At 46.6% G+C, this 22,604-nt stretch overlaps 1 protein-coding gene across 2 annotated transcripts; it reads right to left on the reverse strand.

Annotated features, from left to right (window-relative positions):
• Positions 1-1,522: 1,522 nt before the first annotated feature.
• prkcg (protein kinase C, gamma) lies at positions 1,523-21,744 on the reverse strand. 2 transcript variants are annotated; one of them, XM_035531132.1, is made up of 17 exons: positions 20,941-21,744; positions 19,919-20,111; positions 17,811-17,842; positions 17,575-17,657; positions 15,861-15,972; positions 13,293-13,421; positions 12,409-12,565; positions 11,839-12,040; positions 11,520-11,702; positions 8,629-8,802; positions 7,062-7,153; positions 6,896-6,958; positions 6,532-6,670; positions 5,812-5,892; positions 4,316-4,423; positions 3,842-3,982; positions 1,523-3,313 (listed from the first exon to the last, which is right to left on the reverse strand). In XM_035531132.1, the coding sequence occupies exons 2-17, from the start codon at positions 20,104-20,106 to the stop codon at positions 3,152-3,154; spliced, it is 2,046 nt and encodes a 681-aa protein (XP_035387025.1). In that variant the 5' UTR covers positions 20,107-20,111; positions 20,941-21,744; the 3' UTR covers positions 1,523-3,151. The 2 variants fall into 2 exon arrangements, with proteins under 2 accessions (XP_035387025.1, XP_035387026.1); XM_035531133.1 differs by lacking the exon at positions 8,629-8,802.
• Positions 21,745-22,604: the final 860 nt, after the last annotated feature.

Genomic DNA, 22,604 nt, shown 5'->3' on the forward strand with positions numbered 1-22,604 from the left:
ATGGAGTCAAAAAAGAGATTCATTTGGCAATGTGATTTTGAGCACACGGTTGTTTCCAGAACCTTCCGAGCACAGAGATGTATAATACATTGACCAGTTAATGTGGGACACATTATACGGTCTTACATCTTAAGCCTGCACCGCTCTCTTAAGAAGTGGTATGTGGTCGATGTGTCTTTTTGCAGTGTTGCTGGCTGGCTGTGCAGGATGGTAGCATAGGCTGGGTAGGCCCTGCCACGCCATGCAGACTTTTCCAGGCTGGGTGTCTGAGGCTGAATTTCTGCACATAATCTGAAGCCAGTTTCCCCGACCTAACCCATATCTGCAAAACCTCAAAGCAAGCACACAGGCACAGTCAAGGAAACGCACTCCAAATGCGCACACAATACGGATTTTTATTTAGAATTAAGCAGTTTAGGATTCTTATTTAGGCTTAATCAATAGACAAACCAACCGCTTTTATCATAGTGATTTTATATCTTTCATTTGTTAATGAATGGAAAAGGCGAGTGATATAATTTATATATGTAAGTATATATAATGTAATTATTATAGGTTTTATTATATTGCATATTTTTGTAACTAATATAGTGTAATTAAAACCATGAATATATTTGTTATTTGTTGTTAAGTGATACTTATGGAATAACCTATTCTAATAACTGATGTGAAATCGTCTATATTTGGTTTATGCAGCTGAAAAATAATAGATTACATACATATAGTTGACTATGTATGACTATGAATATAGGTAATAATCAACCAAATAATATCATAATATAAAATGTAGATAATAAGCTTTCTCACACTGTAATATCATAATCAATAGATACTGTACTGAATTACAATTTCAAATGTCAAAATTTACAGTTTAATTGTTAAAATTGTTAAACTGTGAAAATTTAGTTTAATGGCAGCTCATATAATGAACATTGCTAAAGCTGGCTAAAATCCATTCAGACAGCGGTATGTTCCAATAATCCCAAGGCATAACGATCTGGAATGATGGCTTGATCTAGGGTTAGCCGACTTAGCTAAAGTGAATTCTGCCATACACAGTAAAATCACCAGTGTTCATGACTCTTAGGGCCAGTTATACTCTCAGAGTTTTAAAATCAATTCTAACTTCCTCTTTCCCCCCTTTGGCCAGTCACATAAAAGGTTCCGTTCATCAGTGGCCACTCTCCTACACCGTGTGGTGTTCGTGAAGGCTGGCTGGAATATGTCGACCCATAGAGTACTAAAGTGTCCTAATCCTTCAGACATCCTTCATGACCCACAGAATTCAGGATTTCTTTTCAGAAGGATGTTAATCATAAAACCATCCCAGGTACTGCAGGCATGATTCTTTGTAGAACAAGTATATAAGCACCCAAGCCTTGCCATTTGTGTAATCAGAGGCAGTTGGAAAAGATTACCATGTTTAGGAAAGATTCCAGTTTTTGAAAGGAACTGGCACAGTTTCCTCTCCTCCATAGACACCTATTTTCAAGCAACAAGCAACAACAGCCACTGTTTAAGCATACATGGTTTTAATACTTCATGCAGTATTACATATCTTTACTCAGAGGGCAAATATGTAATTTAGAACATATATAACAACCAGGTGGATCTGCGGTACACATTTGTTATAATTACACAATTACCACATTAAGATTTAATTTATACATTCTACCAATTTTGAATGATAATAAAGTAAGTCTAAACTGAACTGAGAAATGTACTTTCTAAACTAAAGGAAAGAGATCTTGGAGTCTTCGGCACGCTACAGAAACCATTGCTACCACTGCGTTTCAACAGGACAAAAGAAATAGCCACTATTGACCACACTGGTTCTTAATTAGCAACTTATAGAAGTCATTCCAGTGCTTTGTAACCACTGTAAAACAAAAGAAAGCATTTCCACAGAGCGTGGACGGTTATCACCTTTTATTCTAACTATTGCTAAGTAACATCGATCATCATGGTTCTTTCAGATTTGAATGGAACTCTCACGTTTTGTGCATGCACGTACAGCAATATTCCAATTTAACTTGGAGGAGAAGGTACAAGATTCCATGAGTCCATGTTGGTGATTTTATTCCAGTGAGTCAAATACAGTGCTCTCCACTCCATCAGACAATAACTGGTGGGAGAGTATATTGGATGTGCTCATCAACCATAGTCAGATAGGTATGGAAGCAAACAAATACAGTCCATAATGTGGACTTCACAGGACATCACATACTTCACTGACTAACTGAATGCACCCCTTTAAGTAGATGATATCACCACTGACACCACTAGGTGTGTCTGGTGAGAACAGGCCAACGTAAGTTGGTATTCACCGTGAGAAATGACATCCCATAACAATATGGATGTCATGCAGTCCGTCAGATCTGCCACGAACTACATGTCCCAGAATCCTCCGGGGAGATCCTCGTCACCGGAATATTAAGTGCCTGCACCTGTTCTTCATTTACGTAGCCTATTTATATGCTTTGCACGGTCTTAAGCAAGTCATACGACCTGTTTAAGTGCATATCGAGCGTTATTTTCGGACTGCTGTGCATTTCCCTGTTTTGGCCATTGTTCGTATTTTGTTCTACCTCGATTTTCTGCCTTGCCTTGGATATCCCTGTTTGCCCCTGTTAAATTGTCCATGATCGCCCCTCGACTTTGGATTGGATTTGCTTTTTGGATTTGTTTGTTGTTGACTGTATTGTTAATAAACTCTTCTATTGTTGTCGGTCCGCGAGCGTCTTGCGGTGTGACAATGCACTTAAAAGTTCCCCAGGCATTTTGAATTTTGATGTCCTCCCAGAGAGAAGTGCAAAAATGCTTACATGTATAACTAATATATGATTTCTACAGAGCACACAGTAGATTATTTCTGAGCATATTCGATTCTCTTAATGGCTAGCAATGCCACCCAGTGATACAGGTAGACTCTCTAGATAACTATAGAAGACATTTTGCCTGAGCAGGAACAGTGCATTCGAATCCATCGTTCATTTAACACTGGCGATTTTACTGCACACTAAATCTTCAGTGGCTTGTCTATTGTGGTTACTTTTAATTCATGGCTTATAGAGCAAGTACGTTTTAAGGTTGCAGGGAACAAAGAGTAGTGATAAGTGGGCAAGGAGAAGCTGGTTTGTGCTGTGTGAGTTCACACAGCGGTGAGCGGTGATGCAGTGAAATCAGTGTTGAAAAAAGTAAAGCCCCGAAAATCTTCCTGATCGATGGCTGCAAGTACATCCGGGTCAGATGGCGTGAGGGCGGCAGAGGCAGACGTGAAAAACTTGTCAAAGTTTTCTCCTTTTTTCCCTCCCTGTAGAAAAAAGAGAGAAGGCACTGTTATCTGATAGCTATTTAAACATGCACTGTGAGGAGACGCAGGCCCGCATTCCTGCATTCATTTTCAGCACTGTGTATGAGGATGTCCTGCTGTCCTGGGGCTTAATGTGGCAGTCTAGTGCGGGCAGCGAGGATTGACCTTCTGCCCCCTGCAGTCCATCCAGCAAACTACAGACACACACGCGTGCACACACCACACGAACACAGGCAGACAGCAGGGATGAGGACTGCGTCCTTCAGCATGAGCAATATGTAGGCAGAGCCTGGGGTCGTTTAGGCTTGACCTCATTTTAATTTTGCAGTCTCTGCAAGACACAATGAGCATGATGACACAAACGCTCACGCGCGTGCGCGTGCACACACACACACACACACACGCAAGTCATATACATGGAAGGTTTCTTTTTTTTCCACACCCACTTGTGAATGCACTACATATCCCCCATTCTTTGCAGTCAATCCCTACCCCACCCCAAACCATCACACTCTGAGTGCTACTGACAGCCCGAGGTTTGAAGGGTGGCTGGATTTCCAGTCTCTCCAGCCTTTCCCAGTCTATCCAGCGGAAGAAAGGATGCTCCCTTATCTCTCTCTGTGCATCGTCTCCTCCACCCAAACGCTTCGCTGGGTTCTTGGTCAGGAGCTGGGGGGGGGGGGGGGGGGGGTACAGTGAGAGAGAGAGAGAGAGAGAGAGAGAGAGAGAGAGAGAGAGAGAGAGAGAGAGAGAGAGAGAGAGAGCGAGAGACACTGTAAATTAATTTTTGATTTATCATAATGTTCATCAGCATGCACAGCCGCGTCTCGGGGCAGGGCTCTTTGTTCATCTGTGCTCATTAATGGAGTAGGGACATTTCCAGTCTGCGCAGACCCTCTCCGATATCCACAACGTGCTAACAGAAAACACTGCCAAAGTTTCTCAAAATCGGCTCTTCCACATCGACTTATATCCTTCTGAAAATAGCAGTGAGTAGCGTACCCCCTTGCAGATGGCGACGGCCTCGCGAGACAGACTCTTGGGATATGAAACACTTTGCTCCATGATGGACTGAAACAACTCCTCCTCATCTATGCCATCAAATGGAGGCTGGAAAAGTAAAACCACACTATAACACAGTATATACAGTATCAATTGAGTTTAAATGATTAATAATAATTGGTTTCTTCACTTTTAAAATGCTCCACAGTGTTCACAAGACATTTCTGAAAACAGCACAGTAGCTTAATTGATTACTCTTTCATTTCCCAACATAAGACGAGAACTTTAGAAAAGACCTTCTCGTATATGTCTTAACAGTTTAAACCCCCCTCACTTACATTAAACGATGGGGTACTAATGTAAACAAATGGTAAAAAAGAGGTAAAAACTACTGTTATTCTGACCAACCGAATGAGTATCAGTTATTACAAACCGTGCATAAAGACGATCATATGGTGTTAGGTAACCTAAACCATGGCAAAGTTCACTGGAATGTTTACAGGAACCTGCCTGGGCTCATTTGCACCCAAACCTTTATATAGCAACTACACTGCTGAAGTGGCTGCTTCAACAGTGTTCCATGTGTATCACAACACAGTCAAAAGGATCTTTTTTCCAAAGCTAACTATATTTTTAATCCACCCCCATACAAAACCACAATAATGCAGAACAAACCGCTGTTTGTCACTGAACAACAACGACAACTAAAATGATTTAGGCTATCCTGCGCACTCTGTCTATTCAGCTGACATAGATTTTCTCTAAAGTACATAAAAATGTAGGTCAAAACCAAAAACAACACTTTCCTTATAAGAACAGTTCTAAGATACAAATTATGAATAAATTACTCAGATTGGGGCAGAAATAGATTTTCTGTTTTTAATTAAATGAAAAGCAAGCAAATGTTCTCTTGTTATACTTCTGAAGCTAGTTTGTAAAAACGTCATTAGGGACAAATATCGGCAGGAATGTGCGTTAGCTTCCACTGCAGTGTCATGTTCACTTTCTAAACAAAATAAGATCGCAGGAGAAGTCAGTGCAAAACCTTCTGCACCTTCATGCAGTTCACCCGAACACCCTGCAAGTAAAGCGCATACTTAAGTGACGAAGAAGTCAGCCCAGGCGTATTTACGTTAAGGAAATCTGAGCTGAACGTCACATTAAGGATGAACTTTGTGCATAAAAGCATTGTTCATTCACAGTGTGAATTCCAGAGGAACTGTCTTCATGCACCTAAGAAGAGCAATAAACAGTCCAACACTACACACAGTCCATTAACTCCCCAGTCACTTTCAAAGCAGACACATCAGGGAACGTGCAAGATGGTAGTTTTGCTCCAAAGGATGCATTTTTCTGTGACAATGCCCGCTCTGGACCATAACACAGACAAACTTTCATCAGACTCTCAAAAGAACTCATGTATGTACACAATGCGCACATAAACAACGATACTGTACAGTGTCTCTCAGTCTGGGCTAGTGTTAATGCTGACTTACCTGCCCTGCCAGCATTTCGTAAAGGAGAACCCCATATGACCACCAGTCTACCGCTTTCCCGTAGGGTTGATAGGCTACGATCTGACAAAGAAAGACAGAAGCAAAAGAGCAGAACTCCCCACTTCCTCACAGACAAGAGAAGGACCTTACACCATGTTGCAGTGCCTTGCTACTAAAATGATCATTACATCGCCACATTTTGTGCAGTGTTTGCATGAGTGCGTTTGTGCGTGAGATGACACAATAATCAAGCAACTGTATGTGCATGCGTGTGTGTTATTTCCTTGGCAGCAGGGCACATATTTTTTCTTTCAAGGATCAACACATTTTTATGTAATGAAACCAATAACAGTGATTTTTTCACTCCTGGTTTAATTATATCGTGCAGATGCATGCAGGGATGAAGTCCAGTGTGTGTGAGTGTGTGTGTGTGTGTGCGCACGCGCGCACAAGCACAATCCAAAGTATCACTGTCACATTCACATATTACAGCTGTGATACGACAAGGCACACGACTAAACAAATAACATGGAATGGCGCTATACAAGTTAAGATTCTTTTTAATTAAATAAAATGTAATTACATTTAAATTAAAAAGTATCAGACAACTGAACATTTCTGAGGTTCTTCATGCCACTTCTGAGATTCCCCCTGGTCTTCTGAGGTGTGAGTGTGTGTAGGTGCGTGCTGGTGGTCTGCAGTGGGCGGGGCTAAACCAACCTCGGGAGCGATGTAGTCAGGAGTGCCACAGAAAGTGCGCGTGGTGTCACCCTCCTCTATCCCCTCCCTGCACATCCCGAAGTCGGCGATCTTTATGTGGCCCTCGCTATCCAACAGAACGTTGTCCAGCTTCAGGTCTCTGCACAGAGGACGAGCGGGGGAGGGAGGATGGAGAGAAAGAGGGAGAGAGAGGATGCATGCCTGCTTGTTGTAGTGTTCTGTGCTTGACAGCGCACAGTATACACAGTATACAGCGTTGTTTGTCACGAGGGACGTGGGTGCGTAGACTGTCACGAGGGACGTGGGTGCGTAGACTGTCACGAGGGACGTGGGTGCGTTGTTTGTCACGAGGGACGTGCTATACCTGTAGATGATGCCTTTGCTGTGGAGAAAGAAGAGCCCCACTGCGATCTCTGCCGCGTAGAACCTGCAGGACAGAGCGGCAGTGGCACGGTTCAGCACGCGGGGGCCCGATAAACCAGGAGCAGGGTCATGACCCCAATGCCTTAGAGGGAAGGAAAGATACTCACGCTGCATGTGGCTCTTTGAATTTCCCCACGATCTGAATGTGGAACATGAGGTCCCCGCCATTCACGTATTCCATCACATAGTACAGGCGGTCCTGCAACAAGCCAACAGTTACCGTGGTGATCGATCATGCGGTTTGGTTCCATCACATAGTACAGGCGGTCCTGCAACAGGCCAGCGGTTACCAGGGCAATCGATCATGTGGTTTGATTCGAATGCTCCTGTGAACGGTCTAAACAATTCTGCACCGCAAACAAAATGATTAACCAATTAAATTATCATCTGTACATGAGTGTATACACTACAGTTCATACATCTGTAATGGGGGAAATTTCAATGTTCCAAAAGCTCTTTCTTCATCTCCTATTGATGAGTTTCACACTTGTTTTAAATATTTGCATATGGTCATGTGACTTGGGTGTTAGAGCATATGTGACTGGCAAACTGTCTCCTAATGTACCGATAAACAAACAATCTGTCATCAGGATTTCACTCCCGCTCAAATGAACATTTCTGGAACAACGATTTGCTATTGATTTAAGAAAATCTCATACTTCAAAAAGATTAACAAAACACACACACAAACACACACACAGCAAAATACACACACATTCAAATAATAATCCTTAAAGGTCTTACAGGTGATAATGAGATTTTGAGAAATCAAATCCATATATTATTGGAAAATGGTATACATATACCTTTATGCAGTATTGCACAAAGGCACGGATATGCACAAACACACACACACCACAATTTCAGAAAACCTGAAACTTGAAAGTGATAATAATAATCGCATAATGAAAGCAGAGAGACTTTGTCAATTACTCCCTTTTAATCTTAACGTCCTTTGACAGACAGCCCTCCCCACGTTGGTGGATTATGTAATACCCCTCAAAATAAAAGAAGCAGACTGTTCTCATTAAGCAGCTCCGCCCCTTAGGACTGTTAATGTCCTTGCTGAGAGCACCAGGAGTAATTAATTAATTTAATAACGATGGCTCATTTTTAGGCTATGACGCACCTCCATTTAATTAAGTGAAAATAATGATATAATGTTACTGTACAGCGTTACTGTAACCTCCAACCCCCCCCCCACCAAAGTGACCGGCGTTAAGCCAGGGCTGACCAAGGACACGGTTGGGCGGCTGTTAAGGCCCCCGGGGTCAGCGCTGCTGCAAACATGCGTGGGAGTGATGAACATGTTGCCACACTGCAGACAAAAGCATTGATAAAGGGGGCATGCTTTCCACCGTCAGCACAGCGTATGAACTGCAGTGCGTGCGTCTGTGCATGATAAGTGCTACAGCACGTCGCTGCAGAACAGCCGCAGCATGTGTAGCGCAGTTTAGAACTTCGTACACAGTCCTCGCTGCCCGTCTCTCTCTCTCTCTCTCTGTAAATCTCGCTTTGTTTTTCCGGCTCGTTCTTTCCTTCAGGTCAGTTCAAGATTGCACCGAATCCTAAACGCTGTCAAACAGATGTGCTCGCACACACAGGCACGCACCCGCACGCGCGCGCGCACACACACACACACACACACACGCGCGCGCGCACCCGCACCCGCACCTCTGTCTGGAAGGCGCAGTACAGCGAGGTGAGGAAGTGCGGCCTGCCGTTCAGACCCAGCACCCTGCGCTCCACCATGGCGCTCTCGGTGTCCTCGTCCTGGAACAGGACGTCTTTCTTCAGGACCTTCACGGCATACAGGACGTCGCTTCCCCTCTCTTCTGCCAGCATCACCTGCCCCACACACGCCGCATGGCGTATCATTATTTTATAGACTTATTTTTATTTCGGTTCTTAAAATGCCTTGATGAAACGAGAGAATCGGACTAGTCGCATCATACCGCCATGCAGCACACTGCAATTTTCACCGCATGTCAACAGTATGACATCTGAAAGACAGGGAAATCTCCAAAGACTAGAATTTCAATGGCTTTGTCTTACTGCCGAGAAATAAACCACGCTAGACGCCTGCAATCTTCCAAGCCAGTCTACTGTGTAGAGCACCAATATAATAGCTGGTCAACTTTGAACTTACAAATTGTTAGTTATAGCCAGAGCTAAGAATATATGCTCATGAAGTCCCTTGGAGGTCTCGTTAAGGGCATTTCAGCAGTAGGGAGGTAGACATTTACAAAACAAGACCGCAACATTACCCTTGAGAAAATTAGATGGTTATAGTGTAGCAAGACCTCTACAGCTTAACCGCAGCAGCATCCGTGAAATCATCACGTTCGTTCAAATGTGACTGATCTGTGATGCATAGCTATGTTTAGCTTTAGCCACTAGCTAACATTAGTGGAAATAATCATGAAATGCACGTTTGTCTACTAGCCAAATTACATGATTAAAGGGAGAAAAATAACCACGCTTCACTGTCTACCACTAACTCAAGCCCCACCCACTTTACTTCACACCTGCCGTTGGCTGAGTGATTCCACATGCGTGACATCCTCCCTCTCTCCACACCTCCACTCTGTTCCCGCTCTGTCTGTCATTCCTGGCCCCGCCTACTCCATCTCTCTCCACACATCCACTCTGTTCCCGCGCTATCTGTCATTCCTGGCCCCGCCCACTCCATCTCTCTCCACACATCCACTCTGTTCCCTCTCTGTCTGTCATTCCTGGTCCCGCCTACTCCCTCTCTCTCCACACCTCCACTCTGTTCCCTCTCTGTCTGTCATTCCTGGCCCCGCCCACTCCCTCTCTCTCCACACCTCCACTCTGTTCCCGCTCTGTCTGTCATTCCTGACCCCGCCCACTCCATCTCTCTCCGCACCTCCACTCTGTTCCCGCTCTGTCTGTCATTCCTGGCCCCGCCCACTCCATCTCTCTCCGCACATCCACTCTGTTCCCTCTCTGTCTGTCATTCCTGGCCCCGCCCACTCCCTCTCCTGCTCCATGTCAGCTTTTTCTCTCTCTCCTCTTGGGTGTCTCACTCTTCCTCTCTCTCTTTTCTATTCTCTCACCTTCTCTCTTTTTCCCTCTTTCTCTTTCCCTGCCCTCCCTCTCTTTCTGAGTAAAGCTCTGTTAGCTGTATTAGAGTTTGGTTTTCATTTTGTGTGTTGTAATGTCATATTCCCGTCTGCCTTTTGGGGAGATGTTCTCCTTTACGGGCTTATTAAAGTGGCCTCTTACTATATACCCTACTATATACCCTATATACCAACCCTACTATATACCCTATATACCCACCCTACTATATACCCTATATACCCATACTACTATATACCCTATATACCCTATATACCCACCCTACTATATACCCTATATACCCATACTACTATATACCCACCCTACTATATACTCTATATACCCACCCTACTATATACCCTATATTCCATACTACTATATACCCTATATACCATCCTACTATATACCCTATATACCAACCCTACTATATACCCTATATACCCACCCTACTATATACCCTATATACCCTATATACCCACCCTACTATATACTCTATATACCCACCCTACTATATACCCTATATTCCATACTACTATATACCCTATATACCATCCTACTATATACCCTATATACCAACCCTACTATATACCCTATATACCCACCCTACTATATACCCTATATGCCATCCTACTATATACCCTATATACCAACCCTACTATATACCCTATATACCCACCCTACTATATACCCTATATGCCATCCTACTATATACCCTATATACCAACCCTACTATATACCCTATATACCCACCCTACTATATACCCTATATACCATCCTACTATATACCCTATATACCCATACTACTGCATTTGAGAACTCACACCTATGTAGATGAGTGCATCAATGTTTGTTCAGATCTGAATGTTTTTTCCATAGACCCCAGTGCCTTGTCCATACCACAAAATCCAAATCTTTATTATAGGATCATATCAGAGTAAATTTATCATAGGACCATATCATAGCAGAAACAACTGTAGGTGGCACACCTATAAATACCTTTAAAAAATGTGTAAGACTGTCTGAGCTTCGGGTAATGTGTGGGTGAATTTTCTGTGTGGGGTTTAACAGTACGTCTCCTCTGCACAGAAACACTGCCGTGTTGTGCATAACAACATTATAAATAGTTTGTCCTAGTGTGAAGCAGCGCGCTGCTCTCAGGAGTTTGAGGCGGCCGCCTCTTTAGCACAGGGCCCCACTCGTCCCACTCACACGCGCTCACACTACAGGCCTCGTCTGCTAGTGGCTCCTCTGTGGAGGTTAGCGTGTCGAAGACTTTGGGAAGGGAGGGTGACAGGCAGTCATAATGTATGCATAAAGTGTCTTTGTGAATACTGATCTGTGTGTGTGTGTGTGTGTGTGTGTGTGTGTGAGTGTGTGTGTGTGTGTGTGAGTGTGTGTGTGTGTGTGTGTGTGTGTGTGTGTGTGTGTGTGTGTGTGTGTGGGTGTGTGTGTGTGAGTGTGTGTGTGTGTGTGTGTTTTACCTTTCCAAAACTGCCCTTTCCTAGCACCATAAGGAAGTTGAAATCATGCAGTCCAATTCGGCCCTTCCCTGCTGGGGCACTGTTGGGGGTGGGACTCAGAATGGGCGGGGTCACGGCAGGCACAGGTGTTGCCACGGAAGCAGGAGCAGGAGGGAGAGAGGGAGACGCAGCAGCGTCTGGTTCCTAGGGCGAAAGAGAGCACGAATGAGCGGGAGGCCATTGGCTCATGAGTGGCACTCTACTGCCCCCATGTGGGCATGTTGCACAATGGCAGGAGCACAGGGTTCTAGAACCCAGAGTGCTCGTGTGAGTGCAGTACCTGCAGGTCTGGATCAGGGACTGGGATATTGTAGTATTCTCCTTCGTCTTGGTTAAGTAGTTTGAACCATCCGCTGACGGGACGTCGAAATATCTCGCTCACTCCAAACGACAGAGCTCCCATGAAATCGTTCCGAGAAGTGCGGTCCCAGTCCCATACTTCTATTGACAAGCGCCTGTCCCACTGCCTACCACGCACAGAGCTTGAGCAAGAGACAGAGAGAGAGAAAGAGAGAAAGAGAGAGATGAACAGAGAGAGAGAGACAAGGACAGACCGAGAGAAAGACAGACATAGCATAAAAGAAGAACAATATTTTGGACCTGCAGACACACACACACACACACACACACACACACACACACACACACACACACACACACACACACACACACACACACTCAGTCAAACTTTATGGTTATTCCTTCTCACCACAGACATGCTGAGTGAAGAATGAAATATAGAAGAAATTATGTTTTTGGAGCCCCCACACGCATTCTCTCTCTCTCTCTCTCTCTCTCTCTCTCTCTCTCTCTCTCTCTCTCTCACACACACACACACACACACACTCACAAGGTGAAGCTCTCGTTCCAGACAGGGTTCAGAGTGGAGCGGATTGTCTTGGTCTTCTGTTTGCTGTGGCTCTTGGGGTCGGGGATGAGTTTGAGCTTGACGTAGGGGTCAGACAGGCCATTAGGGTCCATGGGAATCAGGTTCCGTGCTTCCCTCACTGCCAACACCAAACACTGTTAGGCAAAGTCCCATAACTGCAAAAAAAACCTACCTAATTAAAAAAAAATGTTTGGAACATGTTAGATGCCAATATCTCCCCCCGTCGAACTTCTTATTGTTGTTGGTCTGACACCATGGAGAGAGGTGTGTGTGTGTGTGATAATGAAGGTGTGCTGGGAACCACAAATACGTCCACCACACTGCTGCACAGAAGCGCCCCAGTCTGGGGCAGGAAAGCAGTGATATCACTGAGGAGGCATAGAAGTGGCATCAGTCAGGATTGTGGTGCTGTCAGTTATAAGATTATACAACCCTGACATTCAGAACGCACCACACAGATTACACTACATGATTAGATTAGGTCCAAACATCTCTGGCAGGATTGCAGGGATTAGGAGAGTGCCAATATGGGATGATATAAGCATGCAGGATACAGTGTCATGGGTAACCAGTTCACACAGTTGTAAGAAAACATTCCCAAGTGCACTGAATTACATATTACATCATTTTATCCCTCTATGAGTGACGCTGGATGCCACTGCCCTCTGCTGGAGAACTGCTGAACTTGTCTGAAACGTTTATATAAGTGTCTCCTGTAACTATGCCACCTTTTCCCCAACCCACTTCAGTCTCACCCTTAGCTGCTCCATATCCCACCTCCCTTAACCCACAGCCAGTGTGTGGTGTCCTATCCTCCGTGACTCCGCCTCCTGCTGTTCTCTCACCTGTGACATATATGTCCTCCTTCTCCCCGCGCACGCTCAGGTGGATCCGCCCTCTCTTCTCCGTGTGGTCGTGTCCGCACAGACTGGGCACGCTGTTCTCACATCGCTTATGGACGTTCATGTCACAACCTCACACACATGCGTGAACACACACACACAAATGTACAGACATACAGATGCATGCACACACACAAACAAACACACACACACACATGCAGAGACATACATATGCACACACACACAAACACACACACGTGCACAGAGATACAGATGCACGCACGCACACACACGCGCACGCACACACAAACACACACACATGCACAGACATACAGATGCACGCACACACAAACACACACACACAATCACACACACACACACACACGCACAGACATACATATGCATGCAAGCACACACACACATGCAGACATAGAGATGTACACACACACACCCACACACCCACACACACACACACAAAGTTAATCTTTCATAGCTTTGATTTCAATGCATTCTGCTTCTGTAAGTATTCTCTCTGGTGTAATTCCTTTCCACAACACCTGTGTGTATCTGCTGACCCCACAGTCAGGCCCCCTAACGCCGCGTCCCAGGGAAACGCACCGCAAGTGCTCATGGATGGCCAAGGCAGCACTGACCGGGCGCTCCAGCTCAGAACACGCTGTACTTTATCTAACCCACCCTTGTGGCTCGGAACTAGACGCGGTCCACAGGACTGGGCTGCATGTCAAGGCCCCGCCCTCATTCACACGCCTTCCTGCTGGGCGCTGTTCCCGGAACTAATCAGAGTGCACTTCATCGCTTTCCTGCCCGCTACTGCCCGGCTTCCAGATGTCTCCATGGCAGCCCAGGGCTGACATTATGCCAGCACGTTAATGTTCAGTGGGGGTGCACACACAAAATGAATGGGGGTAGACAGTGGGTTAATGCAGAGTTCTGTGGCCGCACTGCAAGAGGCAGGATGGAGGTCCTTTTTTAAACAAAAAAATGATAATATGTTTTAATTTATGATCTCCTCATGCATGTCCTGTGTGCCCTTCTCCTCTGCCAGTGGGCACAAACCAATCTTGCCACACAGTGGCAATCTTATCACATAGTGTTAATATATTTTGTTATTATATAGTTATTACCTTGTGTTACTGCACAGTTTTTATATTGTGTTTTTACATGACCTCATGAAATTACATTAATTTTACACTGTTATTTCATTGTGTTTTTATTTTTATTACATTGTGTAATGTATGTTGAATTATTAATGTTATTACTTTGTGTTTCTACATGGTTATTACATTGTGTTATCTTGTGTTATTAATTATGTGTTACTACATTGGTATGTGTGTTATTATCTTGCATTATTGTGTTATCTTGTGTTACTACATTGTTATTACATTGTGTTATTAATCTTGTGTTACTGTGTTATTATCTGGTGTTACTATATTGTTATTATACTGCGTTATCTTGCGTTATTGTATTATTAATCATGCGTTACCACATTGCTATTATACTGTGTTCTTATCTTGTGTTACCATGGTGTCTCTTAGTGCTTCTACCTGCTCTGCATCTGCGTTCACATGGAAACAGCACTACACTGGGTCTAGTGCGGCGCTGCTCTATCAGCTACACAGAGCTGCTTTGACGCTATGGGCTGTTTTGAACCGGTTTCCTGAGCAGCTTTTCATCACTGTACTAGACAGTAGCTTTTCAAACTTTCATTTCCACTCCAGTCGGACGAGACGACTCCCACTCTCCAGCTTCGTCAAAGCGGAATAAATCTAACAGCTGTAATCCAATAGCACTATCATTTTAAATGTGGCATTAAAAAAGTGTACGAAAAACACACCATCACCAACTGCGCTGGCCTGAGAGACAGGCAAGAGGTGTTGATGTCTCCTTGATGATGACATTTCACGCAAAGTTACGCCAGTGATGGGCCTCGCGGGACATGTTTATTAAGCAGAAATGGATTTAATGCTTGTTAACGTGGCACGTTATTTAATATAATAGAATGTCATGTTGTTGAATATAATAACGTGTGTTAAAAACCCTGGCCCTGCACATTTGCAGCAGGTAACAGTCAGTTCATTTTTTCATTTTGGGTTAATGAGTTATGGGTAATAAGATCGAACATTGGCCTCAGGTTGCTCAGGGGTAATATCGTAAACACCAGCTCTGGTGGAATGGACTGAAACTCAAATAACGCATATAAGACACAATTTCCTTCTAAACCAAATTGCTTAAAGCTGTTTGTCTCTACTGCATTTCCTCTCGTTATGAAAGTGTTGTTTAATGGCGCAATAATTAATGTCCTGATAGTAAAGCAAATCAGGCTTCACTCAGACTCGGGTTTGAGCAGCCTGGGAAAAGCCCTGGACTCTGGAGTTTTGGCAGGTCACTTCCATCAAAAGTGCATCAAATATATCCTTCTGTTGCTGTCCCACTGAGACACACATGTGCACACGCGTGCACACACACACACACACACACACGCACACACACGCACACACACGCACACACACGCACATACACGCACACACACAAATATACACGTACACTCACTGGAGCATTTCATGCCCTGGTGAATGAGGCCATAGAGCAGAGAACCACAATGATCACAGAAGGTTGGGCTGGAGTAGGTGTGGACCTTAAACTTGTGTTTGCTCTTCAGATCCTAGAGAGAGAGAGAGAGAAAGAGGAGAGGAGAGCAGACAGAGGTTTACATTAGGTGTCTGTTGAGAATCTCAGTGTGAGGAGCCGTTTAGGGCGAAATCATTGAAACACTTGCGCAAGGGCACACTACTTGCGTGTACTTTTGATACACTTGCGCATACATATGAAACATTTTCACTTAAATATCACACTACTAACATTTGCGTATGATAACTTGCACTAGTATGAGTTGTACAAAATGTTGGTGGAACTGTAAGAATATTCCTTCCTTTGATATTCCATTTGTCAGAATTACATGCTGACAATGTTTTTTTTTCTTTTTTAGAGACCTCTCTTCAAATCATATTGATGAGCTTGCTGACACATGTTAAATATCTGCCTTTCTGTTACAATTAATACCGGGTGCACTGAAAATTGGTTTACACACACGCAGCCACACGCACACACACACACACAGAAACGCACAAGCATAGTGAAACTGTGTTTACGCAGCAGTGAATGAATGTGCAAATGTAAGTTATCATATGCAAATGTAAGTAGTATTTATGCGAAAATGTTTCATATGCATGTGCAAGTGTTTCATTGGTATGTGCAAGTAGTGTGCACATGCGCAAGCGTTTCACTGACTTCACCTTAAATGGCCCCTCATATATCCCACTGATACTGCCCTTCGCTCTATAAATAGAAGTGTTCTGATGAGTCCGACTCTCTGCACAGACACCTGTAAACACACACACACACACACACACACAAGCGCACGTACACACACATAAGGAAGGGCTTAATTTTGAAGTGGCTGAGCCAATTAGCTCAGGCTATTTTCAGGCAGCTGAATGGCTGATGAATAAATGAGTTCAGCTCAGCTGTGAAAGCTGAACCCTCCGAAATGAATTCCCCTCTTCCTCTCTCTCTCTCTCTCTCTCTCTCTCTCTCTCTCTCTCTCCCTTATCCCTTCTTTCTCTTTCTCTACCGACCTGTCACACTCTTCATCTTTGCCCATCTGTCTCTGCAGCCTCTCTATCACTCTTTCTCTCTCTCTCTCATCTTGAGCTCCTGTCATCTCGTCCTCTTCCCTTCATCGCTCCCTCTCTTTGCATAGTTCCTGCATCTCTTCTTCAACCTCTGAGCATCAAGCCAGCAGTCAATGGCTTGTCCATACACTCTCATCCTCCTGTCAATCTCTCTCTCTCTGACACTTATACACATGCACGGACACACACACACACACACAGGTGCGAACGTGCAGACATACACAAACGCACACACACATACGCACAAACTGGCCATGGTCTCATTCAAAGTCTATTTGGTCCATTTTTTTTACGGGTGAATATGCTGAAGCAGGTAAAGTTGACACAGCGTGAAAAAGGAATAAAGGAATAAAGAAAGCAGTTCAGTTCCTCTTACAATCGCTCTCTCGCTCTCCTCAGTCTGTCGTTTCCACCATCAGATTGCATGAGTGTCTGTGTGTGTGTGTGTGTGGGTGGGTGAGAGAGAAGGAGAGGGAGAGAGAGAGAGAGAGAGAGAGAGAAGGAGAGGGAGAGAGAGAGAGAGAGAGAGAGGGGGGGGGGGGGGTGTTGACGGATGTTCTATGCGTGTGTACCTCTGCTTTAGGTCCAGTGATCGCCCCAGGGCACGTAAACGTGACAAACTCGTGACAGCGTTTGTGCACCACAAAACTGCAAACTGAAAGACACTCAAGTTAGATGTTTCATCAGCAGATGGGATAGTACAATAGAGTTCACATAAGGCGAAGCTTAATCGTTACAAATGTCCTCCAAACTGTATTGTCCAAAATAAAGCTGCCATGCTGTGTGAGAGATGCTGTAACTATGTTACCTTGGCATTGGAATCCCTGCTTTCCTATACCCCTACGAGAGGAAAGAAGAAAAGCCGCGCACACAATAAGTGCATCTTGTGGCAAACAACGTGTCTATATCACTTACCACTAGGGGGCAATAGATAGGCGTGTTTCTACTTTGAGAAACAGCGGCACCCAGTGGACATTACTCCAGTACATTTAACGGTTATTTCCATGCTTTGCAACAAGCTAAACAAAATAAAGAGCAACCCCTTCCTTCACAAATGGTATGTTTTAATGTGAAATATTCTGATAACGCTCCCGGCAAAAAAAGAAACCCTCTGCTTTGATGTGTACTTACTGAAATAATGTTCCCAAGGTAAGCAAAAAGACTATAGCAGGCGACAGACATCTCTGTGTGCCACAATGCCTTAGCAATGATGTGCCAGAATGAAGAGAGAGACACAGTGAGAAGGAGAGAGAGAGAGAGAGAGAGAGAGAGAGAGAGAGAGCAAGGCAGAGGGAGGGAGAGAGAGATGGAGAGAGAGAGAGAGACAGAGACAGAGAGAGAGAAAGAGAGAGAGAGAGAGGGAGAGAGCAAGGCAGAGAGATGGAGAGAGAGAGAGAGAGACAGAGAGACTGACAGGCTCAGCACTACAGAGATGGAGAAAAAGATGGAGAGAGAAAAGGAAAGAGAACGAGATACACAGAGACAGGGAGATGATGGACTGAGAGAGAGAGAGAGAGAGAGAGAGAGAGAGAGAGAGAGAGAGAGAGAGAGAGAGAGAGAGAGAGAGAGAGAGAGAGAGAGAGAGAGAGAAAGCCAGCAAGGACAGCAGGCAGGTCAGACGGAGCGATGGGGGCCGAGGGACAGCGGGGACACGCGACGCCTGCAGCTCTGTACCGGCTGGGCCGCTCTGTGCGGCATGTGCTCGAGCGCCTGCTCTACCAGAGTGCCCTGCATAATTTACAGGGTCCCTCTGGGCTGGCGCCTCACCAGCCATGCAGGAGGCTGCGCCGACGAGCAGATAAGCTCCAGAGCTTACCCCAGAACCGGGAATCCTGCCCTTCTGTGATCGGCTCACGGCAATGCGGCCCCTCCCGCGTAAAGCGAGGGCGAACGTAACCTTGGGTCCACTAGGCGACCTCATACCTGAGCACGATTATGCGCGAAGCGATGCGATAAAGATTTAAGCGCCAGCAGTCAGAGGTGCCGTAACCGTCAAGCATAAAGTACAGCAGTCAGGTCTGTAAAAGTTCAGGGCCGCTTACAATCAATTTTTATTGGCAGCGGGTTTAGCCTTTTAAATACGAACCGTTATTATGTTTGCTAATGCTAATTTGCCCCGTATTTCAAAACCGAAGCCCAATAGTTCGCCGGAAGACATTGGCACTTGGTCTCTGTTGCGCTGATGGATGGACGACGCTGGCCAGCCTCCGACTTGGCAGTGTTGGTTGTTGGAGAACCGACCTGGAGGGACGCGAGCAGCATCTGGCCGCGGCGTTACTCACTCGAACATGTCGAGGCCCCGGGGACAGAGCGTCAGCACCGTCTGTCGGACGCACCACCTGACCGGCGAACGGTGTTTCAACACAGCTCAGTCACAGTTGTCTATCAACTCAAACAGCCACGGAGCTACGGTTAGACCAACTTTTAGAATTCTTTGCAGAACCCGCGAGGGCTAGGACGTGAGAGGGCTGGAAGTGGTACTCTAATCTAGGAGATGATCTGTGAGATACGGACGGCTTCGGAATGCCTAAGAGGCCGGGGCTGACCGGCCGGCTCCACGCAACGTGGCAGCCAGAACTGTGGCCCGATTCCCGATGGCCCAAGATGCAGGTTTAACCGAGACACGGGGCTTAATCGAGGGGCGACGTCGACGCCTCGCCGCGCGGCAAAAACGGACACGCCGGGTATCAATTTACTTTCTGCGAGGAAACGTTTCCCGATTGCGATCTTCCCCCAGCGGTCAGGCGTGGCTGTCGAGGGAGACTTTGAGCATCAGGAACACAGAAAAACTAGTCGGCAACAAGCTGTCGAGCAGGAGGGGAGCGCAAGAACGTGCGGGGAAAGCGTGTGTGTCACGCAAGCGTGCCGAGCGTGTGGGCGTGTGGAGGGTGGGCGGGGCTCCGGAGGCGAGAATACCAGATGAAGTCGGTGCAGTGGCTGCAGAAGGTGGGCTGTTTGAAGAAGCGCGCGGTGAACTGGTGGTCCTTCACCTCCACGACACGCTTGTGCTTCAGGGCCCCTTTCCGCTGGAAGACCGGGAGCCTGGGAGGAGGGGACAGAGGGGAGGGCAGAGGGGAGGGGGAGGGGGAGACCGGGCCGGACATGCCCGCTGGAGGCGGTGCGGGGGGGAGGCGAGAGGGAGGGAGGGAGGGAGGGAGGGGAGGACGCAGGAAGAAGAAAGAGAAGCAGTCAGGGGGCCAAAAAAAAGTTGATCCAGAATGGAGACGCCAAAAGGGCTGGAGTTTGTGATATCGAGGAAGAGAAGACAGGGAATTCACGGACGAGCAGACGGAGAAGGCATGAGAGAGAGATGAGATAGACAGAGACAAATAGAGGGGAAGAAGGAGAGAGAGAGAGAGAGAGAGAGAGAGAGAGAGAGAGAGAGAGTAGAGACAGTTTGTTAGTGAACAGAATGAAGGAAAGGTTAATACACACACAAACACAGGCTTCCAGAGGGAGTCCAAAGCACATAGTGATTAGTGTGCCTCCTGCCCAACTTCACACACACACACACACACACACACACACACACACACACACACACTCCACATCACCATGTCAACCATACCCCTGCCACCTGCTCCTATGCTTCTCCAGCCCCCCCAACCCCTGCTCCTCTCCTCTGCCCCCCAAAGCCCACCTCACCGCATTCACCCATCAGAAAGGGGCTCTCGCCTTCAGACCGGTGACCCCTGATTCTGGAGCCCCGCTCCAAGCTGGGGGTGGATTCCGGGGTCAGAGGGCAGCAGCACAGACAGGACTGCCCCTCCCTCCAGAGACCCTAGCCAGCGCGCAGCTCAGACGAGCAGGATGCGGGATGGAATGGGGGGGACGAAAAAAACGAACGTACGAGAGAGAGAGAGAGAGACGGTGAGAGGAGGAGAACGCGGGAGAAAACAGGAGATGGGATGAGCGAGGAAGAGAGGATGAACACCTACCTGTAGGAGCGGCGGATCAGTTAACGGACGAGGGGAAGAGGGGTTCGCCGCCCACACTCTGTCCTCTCTCTCTGTCCTCTGGTTCCTGGCGGCCCGTCAGGCTCTGCTTGTCCTCGGACCCGACCCCCGCCTCATAAAAAGGACACGGGACCGTGAGAAGCGACACGCCACGGTCAGAGGTAACTGCACTCCGGGAAAAAAAACTCGACAGCCACCGAGCGGCGGGGGGGTTGGGGGGAGAGAAAAAAGAAGAGAAAGAAAGCGAGGGATGAGCCTGAAGCTTTCGAGGAAAGAAAGTGGCTGGAGGAGAGGAAGGGTTTCCGTGTTGCTTTATCCAATCGAGAGCGAAGAGGGGCAGAGACACGGAGGCGATTTTCACTTTCCAAGATTGATTCTGTTTTTACCGACTGGAAGAGGGGATGATGTAGAGAAAGAGAGAGAGCAGGAGAGAGAGAGAGAGAGTGACTGACTGAGAGATGTAAGGAGGGAGTAGATGGAGAGAAGTAGGCAGCAATTCATTTTTGAAATCTGGGTTACCTCTCTCCAGAGAGAGAAAGAAAGATGGGTGGAGGGTGGGAGAGAAAGAGGACAGCGAGAGAGAGAGAGAGAGAGAGAGAGAGAGAGGGAGAAAGAGCGAGAGAGAGAGAGAGAGCGAGAGAGACACCGGCCACCAGCCGGGCCGCCCTGGGTCAGCCGCCCCTTCGGCTGCCCCGCGAGACGCATGTCGGGAGGGAAGACCAGCGCGCCGATGACTAGATCGCTTCGTCTACGACCAATTACACGAGACACGGAGCGGGCCGCCCTCCTCCTATAAGAGCAGATCAGAGAGAGTGCCAGGGTGCCAGTGGCTGGCATGGCAACCGTGGAAAAGGGGCTTAGCGTATATTTGGAAGCGGCAGACGGCCCGGGGTTGGCATCGGCGGCTGGAGCGAAGACACTCCCACAGGTGGCGCCGCCTCGATCCAGGACAAAGGCAGGACGATGAGAAAGAAGAGGAAGAGGAAGGAGAGAAGCCAGACGGCCATGGCGGCTAAGGGTGGGCGGGGCAGTGGTGGACGGGGGGTGGGGGTGGGGTTGGGGGGGAGTGCACCGTTCCTCTCTGGCAGAGGTGAAAAGGCATGGTAGAGTGGAGCAGCCGACGCGCGCGTGTGTGTGTGTGTGTGTGTGTGTGTGTGTGTGTGTGTGTGTGTGTAAGAGAGAGAAAGTAAAAGGGAGGAAGGGCAGGATGGAATGAACAGGAGAGAGAGTTAAAGGTTGAAGGTCTAATTATGTAAAATGTAGGTTATTAGTCTCCTGATGAGGACACTATGAGAAATTTAATTAACAATTATAATTAGCAAGATTGTTAGAGAGCCAAACGGTGTCATTGGACAGGTGTATGTATGTGGGCAGTAGTGTGAACCTGTGTGCGAGTGTGTGTGTGTGTGTGTGTGAGTCTCTGTTATTATGCACCGGTGCGTGGAGGTCAGCACATTTTTTAACTCGCCACTCTCATGATTTCAGAGCAACCTCATCATTCCAGCTCCTGCGTTAAATCAGGGGCGTCCTACAGCTCAGCCCTGGCTCTCTGTCTACTGTCCTCAGAGTGCGGACGCGTGTTTATTCATACTCATCAGCGCTATCCTTAAATATATGGAGAAGACGCACTTCAGGATAACACGGCG

This window comes from Electrophorus electricus, chromosome 10 (assembly GCF_013358815.1).
Source record: "Electrophorus electricus isolate fEleEle1 chromosome 10, fEleEle1.pri, whole genome shotgun sequence".
Taxonomy (NCBI): Eukaryota; Metazoa; Chordata; class Actinopteri; order Gymnotiformes; family Gymnotidae; genus Electrophorus; species Electrophorus electricus.

Excerpts from the sequence above, each read along its gene's own strand:
- prkcg (XM_035531132.1), bottom strand. The coding sequence starts at position 20,106 with ATGTCCGGCCCGGTCTCCCCCTCCCCCTCCCCTCTGCCCTCCCCTCTG. Across the intron at positions 12,566-13,292 it reads GGAGGACATATATGTCACAG|TGAGGGAAGCACGGAACCTG; the intron begins GTGAGAGAACAG and ends TGGTGTTGGCAG. Across the intron at positions 12,041-12,408 it reads TGGAACGAGAGCTTCACCTT|CTCTGTGCGTGGTAGGCAGT; the intron begins GTGAGTGTGTGT and ends CTCTTGCTCAAG.